Genomic DNA, 18,936 nt, shown 5'->3' with positions numbered 1-18,936 from the left:
ACACATCAGCGTATTTTCTGATTAGTGCCCCCCAGCACTGCAGCATCTTCCCCTGGGCAGAGGTGGCGTGAAATGTGTTCTCTCTGCTCTACAGATTCCCCCCTCCCGCGTCCTGCCAACCTAATGGAACCAGCCAAGAAGCCCTGCAGTATGAAATCAAAGAGCTGAAACAGAAAGACCTTGCTCTAGACCAGGAAACTGCACAATTATTGTCTGAGTATGTCCTTGGCGAGCTCAGTGTCCGCTGTGATGCCTCAATTATTTTTGTTTAAAAAAGAAAAATGGTCTAGGGCTAGAGCTAAAAGCCATCCTCCTAGGCCACCGTTTTTATCATGGTGTTGTGCAACACTGGTTACAGCGTTGTCTTGATTTATGCGACCCGTTAAGAGAGAACTCTTTCCACTTTATTTGGTAAAGCAAACCCAGGTTTTACTAGGAGCTCGGATAGGAGGATTTTAACTTTACCCCAGGTGTTGCTGAGGCAATTACCTGCAAACTGGGAATGAATGATGCTATGACACATCATGCTACCAGAAGGCCTTGCTCATGTGAGAATTAAAACTGAGATTGTGGCTTGTATGACCTGCCCGGTTTAGCCCCAGATAAAACCGTTTCCTTGTTTGTTCCATCCTGATCAAGGGTTTATTTCTTTCCTGTCTGAAGCGAGTGGGTTAAACGTTGGTGTTCAAGAAGCAGAGGTGTTTCCCAGGCAAGCAAAGGGCCTGGAAAGAGGCGGGTGCCGCTTACAGGGTAGCGCAACTGCTTTACTGTGGTTTCTTATGACCTACTGTGGCAGCTGCTTATTAGCAGCTCTTTTGAGATAAAGTTGCTGCTTGGTTTTTAAAGAGAGGGTATCTCTGTGGGTTATTTGTTGCAAAGGAGTGTTATTTTCTAAGGTCACGTGTAGTACAGAGAATGGAAATGGCAGAGCAACAAAGGCTGTTCCCAAAGCTTTTTTGCTTTACCACCTTACATTTTTTTTTCACTAGCTACAGATTAGAGATATAGATATAAATTGAGCTCACCACAGCCTATTCCTGTTTCTACTTGATTCTGAGAATTCAGGTGGGTTGGGGTTTTTTTGTAAGTCGATGTGGCAAAAAAAAAACAACTCAAAATGAGGGTCTGCTCATTTGTAGCTTTCGTGTTGATGACTTGCAGCAACTGTACTTGCTGCCTTCGGATTCTGCTTTAGATAGTGCCAGGCTTGAGCGTCTCAAATCTCCTTGCTGTGCTCGGTCGGTCAGTAGGGGCAACACTCGCTGTGCGGCATTTTTGACCTTTTCTGCTTTTATTGCTACAGAGGCTACAGCCTGGAGGAATTGGAGCAGCGCATTTCTCTGCTCCATGAGTACAATGATATTAAAGATGCTGGACAGACGCTGCTGGGCAAACTGGGTAAGGAAGGGGAAAACTGTTGATGAACAACTCAGTCAATGTTTTCATGTAGACAGAGAGAGAGAAGGTACTATGCCATGAAGGCAGAGCTTGTTTTAAAGATTCTTGAATTCTAGGGCTTTCATTGCCCAGCCACCTGTGCAAGCACAAACACTTCTGTCGTTATTTTCACAGGATGTGTTTAGAACTGAACATGCGAAAGAATTGTCGTTTACTGCTATTTTAGTCTGTGTTATGTACGGCCAAAATGTGTTAAGTCTTACTAATTTTTGTCAGTTTTGCACTTCATATACTTTAAAAAAGTGTTGAGACAAGCAGAGAGCACAGCTGCAAAACCTTAGGTTGGTTCCTTAGCTATAGGAGGTTCTGTGAGATAGTTAGGGGCTACTGGGAGGAAAACACAACTTTTCTGACTGGTCTGATACTTCTGTAATGAAAATAGCGGTCTTTCTTTTCTAGCTGTTATCCGAGGGGTTACTACAAAGCAGCGCTACCCTGAATACATACGATCTGGAGCTTAGCGACTAGTATTGAACCTGAAGACTGCCCCATCCTGCAAAAATGACACTTACTGGGCCGTGACGTTTTGGTGTGGTATTGGTTCAGAGCTGACAGAAGGTGGCCTCAGAAGCGTGTGTGTAGAATTGCAACAGCGTGTGGATTAGCTGCCTTATTTCTGAGAAGCTTTACAACGCGAAAGCTGTTGAATCTGTCAACTGTGTCCTGCTTGTGGGAAAGGGATGTAGGACTTTGGATAATTTTGTCTCCTGTCTGATGGGACAGTATTTTATTTTTTTTTTTTCGTTTCTTGGAAAGGCCGTAATTCAGGTTGATGTGAAGACTCTTCCCGTGGAGACCTTGCTTCTCTCCAACATCCAGGGGCTGTTTGGTTACTGAATAATAGAGGAAGCGAGGGCATGCAAACGTGCAATGTAATAGCTGCTTTGAAAGAAAAGAAAAAACCCTCAGAAGCAGCAAGGGAAGAAGGCTGAAGTTGTGGTGGCTTGGGGGTTGGTTTTGTTTTATGATCACATCTGGGTGAGTCTGGGTATTCTGCATTTTTGTACTTAACTGCTCGGGTAGCTAGAGGTTCTGTATCATTTCTGTGGTAAATGGCAAAAGGTGAAGTTGTATTGAACTGTCCTGTCTGAATAAAGCAGCTGTCGCATTTCTCAGTAATTCGCTTATTTAAGAGCCTATAAAACAGTGCATGAACCTGGGAGCAAATTCTTAACCTCTATTCTGAGACAACTGTAACATCTATTAGTCAAATGTTTTCTGAGGACTCTCAATGGTGACGGTGTGGCAGCGCTACCCAGTAAGGGGTAGGTGCCGAATTGCCTTGACTGCTACAGAGGCTACAGCCTGGAGGAACTGGAGCAGCACACTTCGTTTTTGCGGCTAAAAAAGGAACAGTCAAAAGTAAGGAAGAAGCGAGTGGTGCGGCAGAGCGGTAATAAGGGAAGCAGTAGCGATGATGAAAATGATATCGGCAGACGGATTACAGAGGGGTGGAGGAGAGTGCACTTGGAAAGCATGAAAGAGGGAGCGCACGCGTTTCCCGTGATATTACAAGATAGACACCCAGGCCAATATCAGGTATTTCACTGGGAAATGATTAAGGAGCTACGGAAAACTTGTCATGCAAAACGCACTATATTCTCCTTTTACACAGACTTTATTAGAGAACGTGATGATGGGTCCGCAGCTAGTGACTCTGCTAGAATGGATCCGTGACAAAGTGCTGGACTTTCCACCTGATGGCACCTGGAAAATTCCTGCCTGGCAAGCGGTCAGCAGGCGATTGTGTGATGCTGCCGTGGAGGAGGACTCCGTGGCAGGCATGTGTTTAGCGCCTTGGTGGCAAATTCTGACTTCTCTTTGCCAAGTGTGGGCTAATTCGACTAACAGTGCTAAACCGGGGGAGGCTGTAAATCCCCCCGACAGCGCGGCTCTTCTCAACACACCGTCAGCGATGGCGATTCCGTCCACACCTCCTCTGCCCCCAAAGCTCCTGTCACTGATTGCAGCGACCCTCACAGCACAGGACCAAGCGCGGGAACAGGACAACTCAGACAATGATTCCACTGACACCGATAAACCTTTTGACTCAGGTCCTATAGACCCGGAAGAGGAGCTAGACCTTTTTCCTCCTCCCCCTGATGCACTGGCTGTATTTTCGGGGAGGGTGAAAGGGGGTCTGAGGGATCGGTGGCAGGAATGCAGGCGGGAAGCGCTTAAGCGAGGGCATTTGGGAGGCGCCATGGCACGTTCACTATTTTGTCAGCCAAATCAACCTGCAGAGTGGCAGCCTGTGCAATACGAGGCTGTTAAAGCCGTGCAGGAAGGGGGGAATTCATAGTACATTTGCTATTCCCTTCTTGAAGCGATGGCAGAGCCTTATACACTCACACCACGTGATTATTGGAAGTCATCGCTTTGTGTTGTACGCACGCCGACGCAGTGCATGATGCGGTTATCTGATTTTTGCGAGCTATGTGTAGTGGCCTCGATTGAAAAGCTTAATCGGGGAATTGCTGTGAACTGTGAGCCGTTGGCTGGAGAAAATAATTGTGCTGACCGATCCTGTGACTCAGGCAAGGCATCCCAGGGACAGCTATTTGCAGACGGAGGAGATGGCTATGAAGGCAGTCCGGATAGGGGCATATGGGAGTCTGGGCGAGCCTCTAGTGCGTCGTTCGCCACGGTCTTGCAGGGTCCTAGAGAGTCATAGACTAACTTTATTGATCGGCTTCAGAATATTTTGCAACAAGTCGAGCATGAGGAAGCTCAAGGGTTGCTTTCAAAACAACTAGCTGTGATAATGCCAATGAAAATTGCAAATGGGCATCGCAGCCCTTGCACAGTCGCAACCCCAACACGTGTCAAATGGTTATAACCCAGAACTCACAGCAGACTGTAACTCTCAGGTTGAGTTCTGGAATGCAGCGTAACACATTTTTGCTTCTCTAATCTCTTCTGTAAGAACAGTGCACGCTCTTCACGTGCTTCATAAATAAGGCTGCTAGCTTGCTAAAGAAAGTAATACTACAATACTATTTCTTTTTTTTTTCCTGGCTTGTTATTATAATCACCTTAACCACCATATTGATGTTTGCCTTCTGTCTCCCATGCCTTTTTGTCCTGTATTCAGCGTTTAGTTGATTGTGACACAAATCAGGTCATGGGCACCCAGCTACACACAACCTTTGCCTTGCCACAATTCACAAGCAAAAAAGAGGAGGATAGAGAACGTCTGAAGAGAGATACAGGAGAGGAAAATGGGGAATGGCTGACCTAACGAGATGAGAGAACAGCTAGGTATTGTGAAGGAGAGGAGGAAAGATGAACATGCTTATCTAGTGACAAATAGGTGTCCGCATGCATGTAGTGGTACATAGCTATGTAACTGCGTGAATGATTTCTGCCCTGAGCCTGGTGGTATGTGCAGCTGCGTTTTGTGTCCGGGCTCAGAGATGTAAATATGGGCTTCTCTGTTATGGTAAAGTGTCTCCGGTTGCAAAAAGAGAAAAGAAAAAAAAAAAGAAAAAAAAAGAACAAAAAAAAAAAAAGAAAAAAAAGAAAAAGAAAAAAAAGAAAAAAAGAACAAAAAGAAAAAAAAGAAGAAAAAAAGTGACTTTAATAAGACTGCAACCTAATCGAATTCCAAGAAATTTGAGATAAGATGAACTTCTGAATTTTGTTCATAAGTTGTAATGGAGTGCTACCTATATATGAATGCTAGAACATAACTCTATTTCAGCGTGACCAGAATTTAAGAAACAACTGCATCAGCACACTGACAGAATACCTTTTGAATTATTTCTTTTTTTCATAACCTCTACATTGGGAACAGCTCAAGGTGAAAACAGACTGTTCAAATCCTCAGCTGTTGCCTCAGAAGGAATAACATGTTCTTTGTGTACAGGTGAATTTAACACAGCTGAAAATTTGTTTTGGGTTAAAAGTCAAGTATCTGTCACCCCTTCATCACCACCACCGCAACCTTTAAGGTCGGTGGGAAAAGTATTCTGTACTCCGTCGCAGTGGTGAAACTTCAGTTGAGCTGCATTAGTTTGTGTACTTAACTGCAGCTCCTTTGGTGAAAATGAAGTTGTCATAGAAGTTAGACTTTAACTTGAGTAACGTACCATTTGATACCTTGTAAGCGAGAAAGATTGTGTCCCGACAGCATGCTCTTTCCCACGCTTGTGCCTAGAGTTGTACTTGAAATCAGTTTGCGTGTTAAGCTTAAACCTAATCACACAGATATCTCAAAGTCCACAAAGATACATCACTGCTTAGGGGATTCTTGCAGTATAGCAGGTGCAAAACCCGTTCCAAAGTAACGATCTAGAGAAGTGTTCTCTTTCAGGAACACCATTTTCTCACTTCTCATAGATTATACGCCATACAACATAGTATCTCTCCATAAAGTGACTTGTGGCTAAACTGCATTCTGCAAATTTGTCTTAGAAATAGATGCTTGCATTTTCACCTGGTTAAGTTCCCTAAGCTAAAGGATAGCGACCTAGGCATTGTTACGAAGCTCAAAGATAGTGACAACAGTGATGGAGAAGAGTGATTTAACACGTAGTTGATTTATGGTTCATACAGGACTATATCACACTACAAAACCGGTATTAATTCAGAGTTGTGGATGTACTGCATGTTCAGGTAATAGTTTATCTACAATTTTTTTCAAAAAAAAAAGGTGACTAAGCTATAAATAACTGTATACGATTATCTTTCCCTATGTTTTTAAGCTTTTTTTTATTTCCCTGTTTGTGTATAGTTTTATATATCTATCTATAAACAACCAACACAAAGCATCCAGAACATTTTGAGAAACTTTTATAGTTAACTTCTGCATTTAATTCCAGTAACAATCTAGAGGTGTCCACTCAGATGTTTGTTTAGTTCCAAGTCTTCATTGTATGCTTTCAGGTTCTTTGAACAGCAGCAATAACAGTTGAGCAGTTATTTAAAGTAAAACTTTGCTCTACACAATTTCCACTTCCATGCTTTAGAATGGAGGCACAGCGAAACACTCGCCCAAGGGCAAGATTTCAAGAGCTTTTAAGTAGGTTTTATCTATTCATTTTAGGATAGAAAATGTTTCTTAACAGCTTATACGTAGAATTTACAAGTTAAACACAATTTCTCATGCTCATTTATTTGATTAGAAGTTTCTGAAAAATATTTTCATACAATTTCCATAGCTTACTGCATGTTCTTGTAAATAATCATAAACCTGTATGTTGACCTCTGTATGAAATGCACCGATAACAACTTTAACATTTTGTGAACCTGATTGAAATGTACAAATGTACACATAAAATAAGGCCAAAATTGGTAATTAAGTAATGAGACAGAAAACAAAAGAAAAAGGAATGAAAATTCCATAACATGGTAAAGCAACCTTTTACAAAATAAAAAACAACAAAGAAACAAAACCAAAACCCACAAACAGGGGTGAATTGTAGAAAACAGAGACAGTGGGTTGTTTTGACATTGATAATGTGCAGCTGAGAACCTGCAGCAAAGAGCCAAATAACTTTGAGGGAGTATGAGAAGAAACCAGGATGAGACAGAAAGAAAGGAGGAATGTGATCTCACCTGTAGAAGCTAAGTGAACAGCAGCGAGTAGCCTGCCACAGCACTCTCCAAACTAGCCAGCTGCAACAAGGTCTTTTACCACCACACTTTTCATGGCAGTCCCTCTGCTGCCTTCTCGTCTCGTCTTGACTCATCCAGGGCACACTCACCCTCTCTGCTTCTTCCTCCCCTCTCTTCCTTGGCTGCCCTCTCTTCCTCGGCTGCCCAACCGCTTCACAGAACCAGCCACAGCTGCACCTTGTCTACACCAGCCAACCCACCGCCCCTGAAGCCAGCCCACGGCTGTATATTATCAATGCTAATTAACCCAGCTTCGTTCCTCTGCAGTAGCCTATAGTGCACAGCACTAAGGAATGTGTTGTATGAACCTTCCGGGCCATTCCGCATCGATTCACACTCAGTTACAAAAATTGAAGGACATGTCACAGGGCTCACAGCATGAACTATTGGGAGATTGGTTGCGGAATCTTTTCAAGTCTTGGGGAACCACCAGACGGTTGCAGGAGTTTACAACTCGCAGAGGAATACTGTTATTGCTAATTGTACTTATATTGACCATTATTCCCTGTACGCTGAACTGTGTAAGATCTATGATTCAAAAGTAGTTTAACCTCTAATGTTGTTTCTGTTCAAAATAAAGACGGGGGAAATGTAGAGAGCTTTATGTCCAGTGCTGGAGGCCACGATGCCTGTGAAGGGCCTTGAAGGCTAAAGAAGAGAGAAAGTAAGATAAGGTTGGCTGAACGCCTGGAAGGAAGACGCGATATGAAGCAAGGCCAGAGCGGATGCGCGATGCCACATCTCGGCGGCTGGCTGAGAACATGAAACTCACAGAGATAAGAAAGAAGAGAGAAAAAAAATGCAAGAGGTTCAGTGCATTTGCAGCTTAGTAATTAACCAATTCTATGTAGCCAAGACGTGTGTGAACCAACGATACTTTAGTATGGGGCGCGTGAACAGCAAACGAGGATATTATAAGCGTGGGTTCTGGACTAATAAAAAGGTCTTCTGGTCGAACTCGGGAGTCCACGTCATCATCTCCTCAAGCCATATGCTCCTCCTTCTCGTCTGCCATTGCATGGACCTGCAAGGCCACACAATAAAAGTTAAAACAATGTTCATGGTGCATTCACTCCTGCCTGTGTTTGTCTAAAGCAGCTGTGATGCTGCCCCTGGTGTTACCTGTTCAGAGAGCTGCTGCACCTGCTGCTGCCAAATGCTCTGCTCCTCCTTCAGTTCCCCTACATACTGATCTATTTCTGCCTGGAGCTGGTGAACTGACTCCGAGAGCTGTTCAAAACAAAATAAAACACAAAGAAAATCACATTGGCTAAATAAATTTGGCAGTGACTGCTTCAGGGATAAAGCCTGAAGAAACCAGTGTCAACGCAAAGCTCAGGCTGCATTCTTCTGCCACACAAGTTTCTCTACAGACATGAAGATGTGGATGTCATTTCGTACAACCCCTGAGCAACCTGGGTTTCCAGGCCTGCCTTCTCCAGTGCCACCTGCAACTGCTGCTTTGCATCCAGACTCCCTGCCTGACTTGAGAACTGCCAAGAAAAAACAAAAAGTTATGGCAAAATGTTAACATGCCACTTCTGCATAGCCTTTCCCCTGATAGCATCCTGCCACATGATCCATGTTGCAACCTTAAAGTGCTCCAACACACGGTGATGTTCAATGAAAAAGAAAAAAAAGGAGAGGGAGAAGGAGATTAAAATGAAAAAGCTTGGATTTTAGCCCTGTAAAACAGGCTGAACTAGACAGCTCCTCCCTACCAATTTTATATTCACTATTTGTTTGATTAAAACCTATTCTCTTAATTTAAAAATCTGGCTCAGAAACTTTGTGCATTTCCAGAGTCTGTATTACACAGCCAGATCAGATGGTATACAAGCTTGTGATTTTAAAAGTTGTCAAACACGTCAGGAATTTAAAGCCAATGTCTGGAGCATGTCAGTTGGCACACAGTACTTTTCCCAGAAGAGGAGCAGCTGCCTTTATTTCAAGGGTAACTTAAGCCACTGACTGGGGAGGAAGAAAAAAAAACAAAACCAAAAATAAACAAAAGAGCAGTTTCTTCCCTCACAGGCTCAGGTTCATACCAGCTTGCTCTCTGAACTGCTAACAGCTGGCTTCCTGAATTCCCTTCCTAACTGGCTGCTTCTCTTAACTTTCCCCAGCTGACCTTCGAGTTACCATTGTCCAATTCACCTTCTGCAAGGGTGGGTACAAACACCACCCCTATTCAACTGGCTTCTCAGTGAGACCACGAGACAGCTGCGTAACCAAAATGCCAAACAGATAGAAAGCAGGAAAAGCCATTGTATTGTCACGCCCTGTATGTTCAGTCACCCTCTCATATTGTACAACATTCTTTTCGCAGACCAGCGTCACAACAGCTTTCAGTCTACTGCTCCAGCTCCTTCAAACAGACCTTCTGTTCCTCAGAGGCCTCGCTGAAGGCCTTTGACCAAGAGGATGCCTCGATGAGGTTTTGTGCCTTCCTTTCCGAACAAGAGTTAAGCCTTGCCCCCACTCTCAGGAGCAAAGTCTTACAACGGTCAGTGTGATCTACCCTCACAGCCTGGAAGCAGTATGGTCACCTGTTGGATCATCAGTTCAGCCATGTCCAGTTTCTTATGCAAATCCTCCATATCCAGCTCCATAGCTGAGATCTTGGAAACCAGGCAGCGAATCTTCTCTGACAGCTCTGCATTCTGCTGCTTTATTTTCTCACTACTTTTGCTGAAACAAACCAAAATTAAAGCAGCATCACTGTATGTACTATGGGTCTGGTCAAGTACATGTCATATATTTACAATCCAGCTATATGTAACAGTAAGAATCACAGAAACATCACAGCCAGTCGCTTTTTTTAAGTTGAATATCCAGCCTCCCAAGTCACCACCTGTGGTGCATGCCCCTTGTGATGTTTTGTGGCTCTACCGCGAAGAGCAGTGTTACTCTGCAGTAACAAGCAGTAAATGGACTTACCTCTGTTTGTACAGCTCCAGTTTCAGGTCTTCTCGTTCCTTCATTAACTCTTCATTACGCTGGAGAAAAAAGAAATGACTGATTCAGCTGCAGACTTCAGCGATGCTACTAACTGGACGTGAGGTCGTTTCTGCAGACTTCTGGATTAATATCAATACTGAAGTGTCTGCTTGATGGAGACCCTCCTGAGACAAGGTCTCGGTGGCGCTCCTGTTGTGTGGAGCTGGCAAGACTAATGAAGTGAGGTGTCAGATCTGAAGACAGCATCTGGACCATATGATTAGTGGTCACAGAAACCTGAATGACATTTGCCTTGACCATGGAGAATACAGGGCTTTACAAGGTTAATTAACAATTAACAATGTTACTTTCTGCCTCTTCTCTGAGCAGGGACTACAGACTTTGCATTAGTGGACGGACAAGCAAATAGCCAAAGGCAGAACTCCTGGCGAAGCATAAGCAGAGGTGACTCTTACCTTCTCTGCCTGTTTTTCCTGCAGAGAGACGGAGGCCAAAGTATGTTCCAGCTCCAATTCCCTCTGGCGAGATGAATGTAAACGAGCAGCAAAGCTCTCGGCTTCTCCTGAACAAGTCAGAACAGAGCGAGTTGAGGCTGGACCACAAAGAGCTTTTTGGAACTGGCTGAACAGCACTTTCTACTTTGTCAACAAGCTCTTAAGGCAGCACAGAGCTTTGTAAGTCAGTAGACCTAGTTCCACCCCTGGCTCTACAGGTGGTTCACTAGCAGCTCTGGGCAGTAAAGCTCTCTGTAACTACCATCCTCACTTTGAGGGAGATGATGAAACTGCCGCTGCAGAATAGGCAATATGTTGGTTGGGATCTTTCTTTCTAACAGAAGAAGTTGCTCAAACTTGGTGCAGAATGAAGGGCTTGGTAAAACCTACCTTTACACAATAGCTGTGTGGGAGTGAGGGTGGAGAAAAGGGAACTACGTTTTAAAAGGATCAGAAGAAAGTCAGAAAGGAACAGCCTGGGGTAGTCACCGGGGCTGAACAGGGCTGACAAGGCTTTAGCGATGCACAAAAGAACCTCAACTGCCATGGGATCAACACGCTCCCACTTGGGGGCAGCTCTGGCGACAGAGGCAGCGATGGTGCCAAGTATTGCCCACCGAGGAGTCGGCCACTGCTGTGAGCTGGCTGCCAGCAACTGTCATGCCTCCGACTTGAAATTCACACTTTGACCAACAGCTTGAGCTGGAGTGCTCACAGTCAATTACCTGATTTCTCCCGTGCAGCTCGCTGAGTAGGTGCAAGTGCCGACTGCAACTCAGACTTCTCGGAAACTAGAATTCCAATAGTCTGGATATGAACCTTTGGGAAAGGAAAATCGGCTCAGCACAAAACTTCTTTGCTTGTAATTGCAACATCACTGTTGCCACAAAAGGCTAACCCAGTAAAGGTAAAGAGCTCGTGCAGTTAAGTACAGTCTGGCTGACTCCCAGTTTTCCTGAAGGAACGCACTCGCGGCTTCCCGAGTAAAGACTACGAATGGTCAGTAATCCAGAGAACAGCAGAAGGCAGGCAGTATGACTGTAATGGAGGCTCTGCCTCACCTGTAGCTGTTCCCTCAGCGCGGCTTGCTCTTCAGAAAATTTCTCTTCCAGCTCCATCTTTTCCTGTATAAACAAATGATGTCTATTTAGCACAAAAATGTAGATAGGTAACCCTTGTTTTGTGTCAAACTAAAAAAGCAGTGATACATTGGTAGTACTTCCAGCATCGAAACGACAGCAGTATTTTTGAAGACATACTTCAGCCTTGCCTTATTTGAACGACTTCATTATTCATCCATCCTAGAATGGCAGTAACAGCACAGCACAATCGCTGCTAGCATAAATACGGTAGTGTTTGGATGCAAGCTACTGGCAAGGACTTGTATTCTCCTGCCTCCACCACAATCCTCTAAGACAGGAGTATTTAAACGTTCGCTTTTGTCAAAATAAGAACGCTACCTGCCAGGCAGGCCTAACGCATGAGTCAAAATATTCAAGCCTACGCTGCAAATGAAACTGAATCTAACACAAGACAAGACCACACATGCCTGTGCCACAGCCCACTACACTCTCTACTGCGCCAAGAAAGAGATACTATTTTTCTGCCTGTCCAAAAACAGGACACACTTTACCTTCTCCAGCTGATCCACTGCCTCCTGGTTCTGCTGTTTCTGTGGAAGAAAATTGATGCACCAGTATCAAGAGAAAAGATTCTCATACATCTGAAACACATTTTCACTTCAACAAAGTAGGATACATGCCCAATTCATGCAAACAGAATTTCCAGTCCTTTCTGTAGAGGACTAGGAAGTTCATCTTAGCTATTAAAAATAAGAGATCTGGAGCTGCCCTCACTAACGTACTTTATATGCCAGGCATCTTTTTCATCGCTCAGTAGATTACCACAGTTGTTCTCCAACACCGCTGCTGAAACCCCGCCATGTCTACATCTGAGCATCTACCACCTTCAGTTAAACTCGCATCCCCACATCTGTGCAACTGATCACAGTAATCCTGGTGTATTGGGATGACTGCAAGAAATGCTGGGTTTTTTTTAAAAACACCACCAATAAAAAAAAACCCACAACCAAAAAACCCAGACAAAAACATAGTCTTTTCCTTTAACTGAGACCTCAGACCTTTATTCCGCTGAAGAACTGGCCTTAAGTCATGCAGAGCCGCACTTGTGTTGGCAGACTTCTGCAGGAGGTGGTATGAGAGCGCTGAAGCCAGATACAAAGAAAAGGGGTAATTCTGTCCTAGCCCATTTCCATCTTAGCGGTGAAGTATTTGGAGATTTGTTGTCCGTAGGTAATGCACCTTTAGATATGAGGTGAAGGAGACAAAGGTGGCAGCTGCCTACCCAGGCTGCCACACAACTGTGCTGCTGTGTTTGCTATTTGCTTCTTGGCTCCCTGACAGCTTCTTCACAGATGCCTCGTAACTAACTACATAAGCAGGAGGACTTTTTTGCCTTCCCAAAAAACAAGCATTGTCCAAGCTCTCTTTCTTTACTACTACTACTACTACTACTACTTCAATGCATTTTGAAAGATGACTACAGATGGAAGAGCGATGAGCGAGAGGTTTTCATTCTAGCAATGCCCATGCACAACATAACCAGCAAAAGCAAAGGCAAGACCACAAATGCAGCAAAGGCCCTACACAGTTGCAGGCAAGCATAAAAGCAGGCACACAAGGAGAATCTTGGGTGGGGAATGCACTATGCCAAGTTCCTCTGCAGCCCAGCTAAGACACAAAAAGAAACAGAATGGAACAAAAATAACCCAAACCCCAAAACCAAACAACAAGGGGGGGTCACGGGGTACACCGGGAAATGCTGAACTTTGCAAAAAGTGTACTTTTACAGAGGAACACAATGGGGAAAAGCATTTCACACAAGAAAGGCTCTTGTCAGACTGAAACAAGTCCACTTGGCTGCATTTCTTGCAGCGTTAAAGCTGAAGGCTCAAAAGCAGCAGCGGGAATCCATGCAGGCCACAGTTCACTCATCGTGCCAAGGGAAGCTGAGGATATGATCAGAAACCAGCCCCAGACCCTCTCAGAGACCTACTGCTCCCACTCTGCCGATATCGTTAGACCAGCAGCACCACCTGCAGAAACAGGTTTTCACACTGCTGCCAGCACCAGAATTCTGTGTTTCAAGGATTCGGACCAGGCGCAGAAATAGCTGTTTTATCAGGATGCTTATCATCCAGGGAAAGCCTGATGAGATCAACAGAGCACACTTAAATGGAAATGACAAAACTCTGTTTCTTGTTCCTCAGTTGAGCCAATACATTCACCAGCGGCCTTAGACTTTGAGCCCCTTAACAGGTTTTCCGTGCAGCTCATTTTGTTCCCTACAGAGTGCTGTGTAAGCAGCCTTCCTTGTGGCACTAGGAGAGAACCCATAACTTTGCAGACACCCAAAGAGCTTGGAGGAGCAGCAAGCACCATGTCAGACTGGTTGGTTGGATTGTTTCTTACCAGTTCCTCTATCTGTGTAACAAACTGCTTGTTCGTTAAGATTGCTGGAACCCAGGGCTACTGCCAGCTCCTGGTAACGTGTCTGATGGGCACATGCAGACAGGAGAAAAAGGAAGGAGCCGAAGAGGAGGAGGGGAGGAAAAAAGCAGTACTTAAAAAGGACAGAAAAATAAATCCTATCAAACTGTGATAATCAGATTCTCCAAACAAAACAAAAATCTACCGTTTCAACAAAAGCAGCTGAGACATCAACATATTTTATCCATTCTGCCAAGGCTTCATTTTGACGTAAAAGTGACTCAGAAATAAGAACGGCAGTTGAACAGAAGCCAGATTATCCCCAGTCCCCAAACTGGAAACACCTCCGATACCTGCCTCCCACTGTTGATCACAACTACCCGATGATAGCACAAGACAACACTAGACAGCAATGAACGAGAACTGTGCATTCAATTAGGTCTCGCTAACACTGCTGAAAGCAGAGTCCCAGTCAGTTACCAACAGTAGCAAATAAGAAAGGCGGGGGCTGGGGTGGTGCGGGGCAAAGATTGAGAACAACCTACTTCCATTTCCTTAATATTTGTGGAAGAAACAGCACTTTCCCCATTCACATATGATGTAGACTACAAGCAAAGCAGTCAAGTCAGCCAGTTTTATTCCCCAAGGCAACAAGTCACTACTACGTAAGAAGTGACTACCCTAATAACACTCCTTATAGCACCTTTCACTCCAAATTACCACACACAGAAAACATACTTTTCTGGGTAAGGACAGATGCAGACTCCCTCTGCCACAAGCTAATGTGAATGATGCAGGTTGATTTCCGATTCTTTTCCACTAAATCAAGAATACATCTTTCCATGAATACATGCTGTCCATTCATCCCACTCAGCTTTTCTTCCTACTGCTGAAAGTTTGCGTTCTAAACCAGGATTTTTTTGCTTCTCAATGCTTAAATATCATACTGTTTAGTAGGATGACTGCAGACACCTCTGAGATTGAAGAGTGTTTTCTTGAGCTGACTGCTTAAAGCTCCACATCAAATATCAAGAGAATTAATAGGACAATTGGATCAAAACGAGGCCGTACCTGAGAAACCAGGCCATTGAGTTGTTCAGACAACTGGCGGAGACTTTCTGTTGATGATAAAGACCTGGGAACAAAAGAAGACCTTCTGATGACAATTTCTCCCAGAGAACTGCCCCAATCAGAACAGCACTGGGGAGGTATAAAGCCTTGATTTGTTGGGATCCTGTTGCAAAGCTGTTTGATAAACACACACAGACACTCACCTGTTCTCATCCAAAGCATTTTTATGATCCTCAGCTTCATGAATCTGTGGATTGAAACACAAAAACTTACAAGCCTGTAAAAGAAGATGGGAGTCACATTGGTGAATGTTGTCACTAAGACTTGATTACATCTGGGCTCAGATTCCACAGTAGCAGTAATTACTGTTTCCCAGAGAAACATGAGCTTAAAACCACCACCTCAGTCCTGGCTTACACATAATTTCTGAGCGCTGTGAGCCCAGGTTTCCTGGAATGGAGAAACACTAAACGGTACAGGCTTTATGTGTGCTGTTACTATTTACCAGCATAATCAACACTTCGCTTTGCTGGAAAAAAACTGAACTGAATCTTTAAGTACCGAAAGGAAACACAGATTGATCTAACTGGAGACCTGTCTTATTAAGGGTACTCCCTGCTAACAGGAGAGAAAGGGAAAGAAAACAGCTCTGGAAAATGCAGGGGCACGTGCATGCTAGTGCTCTCTCTGCTCTCACAGAACATGACTAGATGCAGAGTGGAGAATGTAGTGTTTTTAACTGGAGAAAATCTGAACTAGTCGTCTCATATTTATGAAGATCATCTTTCTCAAAAAAACCATGCTATCACAAACCAATATTCAATGATTCAATAACAATAGTCATGATAATTCACAAACCTGTGTCAGCTGCACGCTCCCAGGAGCAGACAGAGCAGAACGACAATTAGGTAGACTGTCGCTGTTCGATAGCACAGGGACATTGGGAGCAAGCTGTTCAGCGCTACGAGTGGCAACATCACTGTCAAAGTATGCCTGTCACAAAACACATCGCAGGAATTACAGCCTTCATGCAAAATGAACAAACGCACGTCAAGACGTCACCTTGTGATCTGCCTGTGAAAACTAGATGTAAACAATCAATCATGTAAAAACATGTGGAAGGGAACCTGTGTTCTCCCCAGAGCAAACAGGTGACTGCGTCAACCCACAAACAAACACTGTCCCAGACCTGTGCCCTCTCAGAGCCAGTCTGAAGAACCAGCGTCCCATCATCAAACTCCCTGCTTTAACATGGGGCAGTAACGTCACCCAACTCTTCAAGTTCACACTCTAGATTAATGGCAAAGGACACACCAAGAAGCGAGCGAGGGCAAAGCCAGATGGTGGCCACTCTGCTCTGAAAAGCGCTACCTTCAGGACGTATCTGGGGAAAACAGAGGTCGCTGGATGCAGATTACGACAGAAAAGAACAGGTCAGTGACTACCTGAAAACTGGTAGGTTTTTGAGTCAAACTCAAACGCTCCCTGTAAATCTTGGTGAAATGTGCGGCACGCTATGAACCACAAGTTTAGAAGGAGGACATTTACCAACAGGCCAAACTCAGCGTGGCTGGGAGCAGGTGCCAGTGGCCCTCATGGAACTATGAATCCCATGACTAGAAGAAACTAAACGGAAAAGGGCCAAAAACCTGTTTCTGGACAGCAATGCAAGTTCTCATCCAGCCTTCGTGGGAGGACGAACAGCATCTGACGACACCGCTACCCACAGTGAACCCGACAACTTCATTTATCTTGTACAGCATCAGAGAGCCATGAAGACCCAGAGCAGTGATCTAGCGTTTCATGGCAATTTATTTCATCATCCAGCTCTGCTAAGCCATAATTTAACACCACTACAAAACAAACGAGATAATCGTTTTCAACATTCAACCCCCCAATGTATCACAGCTCTTTGCAATGCCACCTGCAAGGGTTCCCTCCTACTTCAGTCACTTCCTTCTTGGCACTTCACAGGGAACCAGAAATCTCTCTCTTGGCATTCCCCGTCTACCTGCTCAGCACTTTTCTCGTGAATCAAGCAGCAAGAATACGGTAATGGTGAAGACATCTTAGGAAAGCAATAAAGTGGAAGACTGCAGAGGGAAACAAACAGAATTTTCTCCGTTTCTTTTTCGCAGGACAGATACTTGTGCTCTCAAGGGAAAACGTATGTTAGGTGCTCCTAGGAAGGTCAGGAATTCCCTTACTTCTTCCAGCTACAGGTCACCTCACCCTTATTGGTTCAAACACTCCTCAATATGAAACATCAGATGGACAAGAGGAATGCCTTCACCAGTACATGTCAAAAATGTTTCCTTCATTTCTTCTGGTCCAGACATTCTGTTTGCTTAATGCTTCAAGATGCAAAAAACAGTAATGTGCCTTAACCACAAGACCTTCCTTCTTCCTCCACCAACAGTTTTGAAATAAATTTAAAAAAAAAAACAACAACTCAATAAACTATTTGAACAGCTGGATTTTTTGGAATCAGAGAGAATTAGGAACAAGACACTTCTCGGGAAATTATGCATCGCGAGGTTCTAATAACATAGCAAAAAAAAGTAATTCTGCTCAGCTTGGCACGCCATGCTTGATCCATTTGCTTTCGCACACGGAGTCCCATTTTGCTGGGCTTTCTGTGTTTCACAGCCAAGAAAGCTGAAGTGGCTGAGATGGGAAGGGTCTGCCTCGCATTAAAGACACCAATGGCAGCAGAAGCTCGTGCCAACAATCAGCTTTTCTGCCCTATTAGCGTCAAGTGAGCTTCTGAACAGCATTTTCCTGACACAGGATTTGTACAAGACGGCAACTGGAAAAAGAAACCTTTCATGCCATATTGCAATTCACGATCAGTTTTCAAATTATTTCTGAAACCCCAGACACAACAGTCCACATAACAGCCAATCAGATCAAAATGTATCTCTCCGTGCTAAGAAAACGAGAGCGGGGAGAAAACTGGGAAAACAAGAAGGAACAGAATTCTCCTTTTTCAGAACAGGACTAAAAGTGCAGACCCAGGTAGGCCTTCACCGCAAGACCAAATGCCAGCTCAGCAACAGCACTGGACCACCCATCTTCACCTCACCCTCCAGTGTGAAACCAGCCTCTTTCTCTGTGGTCTAACTTAAACTGAGCTTACGAGCATTCACTGAAAATAATCCCCATGACACGAGCAAAACTCCAGTCGAAATACATGCTTTCTGATGCTAGGCAGGCACACCCAGCACCCTCAGAGCTAACGGTATGTCACGTCACTCGGGTTCTACCGGTACGCAACCTACACGTACAAGCTCCAGCTGGAGGGACTTTCAGCTTTTCACCCTGTCTGCTGGACAGAACGGCTGCTGTATTATCACACAAAAAAAGGAGAAAAGGAATACAAAGGCAAACCAGAGTGAACTCCATTCCGTCTTGCAGGTTTCACTGCATCTAACTGGTACTCCTGGTGATTACTATAGTTACGCTTATTGATAAAAGACGCACGGATATGTAGTAAATAGGAGTTACTTTACGACAACTGAACTGAAACAATGGTAGGAAAATAAGCTACCAAAATGATGCAAGTGGAACGAAAATCAGAGCTTTGCTACAGCAACAGTGGAAGACAATTCTGGGCTACCAAATGTGACTTCCCTGAGCTTCTATCACAATTTGGTCAAGCCTTACATTTAAATAAACTGCCTGAAAAGAATTTTTTTTAAAAGGCTGGGGTTTTATGTTTGTGCCTGAACACGTTTCTATTGCTTATTGGCATAGTTCCCGCCCTTTCCTCTTCAGAAGCCTGGCAACATGAAGACGCTAAAGCCTGTAAACGCTTGACTCAA

General features: G+C 44.2%; 2 protein-coding genes and 1 long non-coding RNA gene across 3 annotated transcripts in view; 1 reads left to right on the top strand and 2 right to left on the bottom strand.

The window, feature by feature from the left end:
- The window catches only part of LOC130154650 (golgin subfamily A member 2-like), a 72,183-nt gene that overhangs the window by 24,260 nt on the left and 28,987 nt on the right, over positions 1-18,936 (bottom strand). The window lies entirely within an intron of this gene.
- Positions 72-2,587, top strand: LOC130154656 (DNA repair protein SWI5 homolog; the record flags this gene model as incomplete). The annotated part of the gene is given in 4 exon segments (XM_056350904.1): positions 72-217; positions 1,304-1,398; positions 1,858-1,901; positions 1,903-2,587. Coding segments are annotated over 4 exon segments (309 nt in total), but the record flags the coding sequence as incomplete, so codon positions are not given.
- Positions 14,653-16,003, bottom strand: LOC130154660 (uncharacterized). Its single transcript, XR_008823814.1, has 3 exons — positions 15,971-16,003; positions 15,316-15,359; positions 14,653-15,176 (listed from the first exon to the last, which is right to left on the bottom strand). It is a non-coding gene; the product is annotated as an uncharacterized LOC130154660 (long non-coding RNA).

This window comes from Falco biarmicus, chromosome 9 (genome assembly GCF_023638135.1).
Source record: "Falco biarmicus isolate bFalBia1 chromosome 9, bFalBia1.pri, whole genome shotgun sequence".
NCBI classification, from domain to species: domain Eukaryota; kingdom Metazoa; phylum Chordata; class Aves; order Falconiformes; family Falconidae; genus Falco; species Falco biarmicus.
Note: the sequence above shows the minus strand (reverse complement) of the source record. Positions and strands in the feature narration are given on the sequence as shown.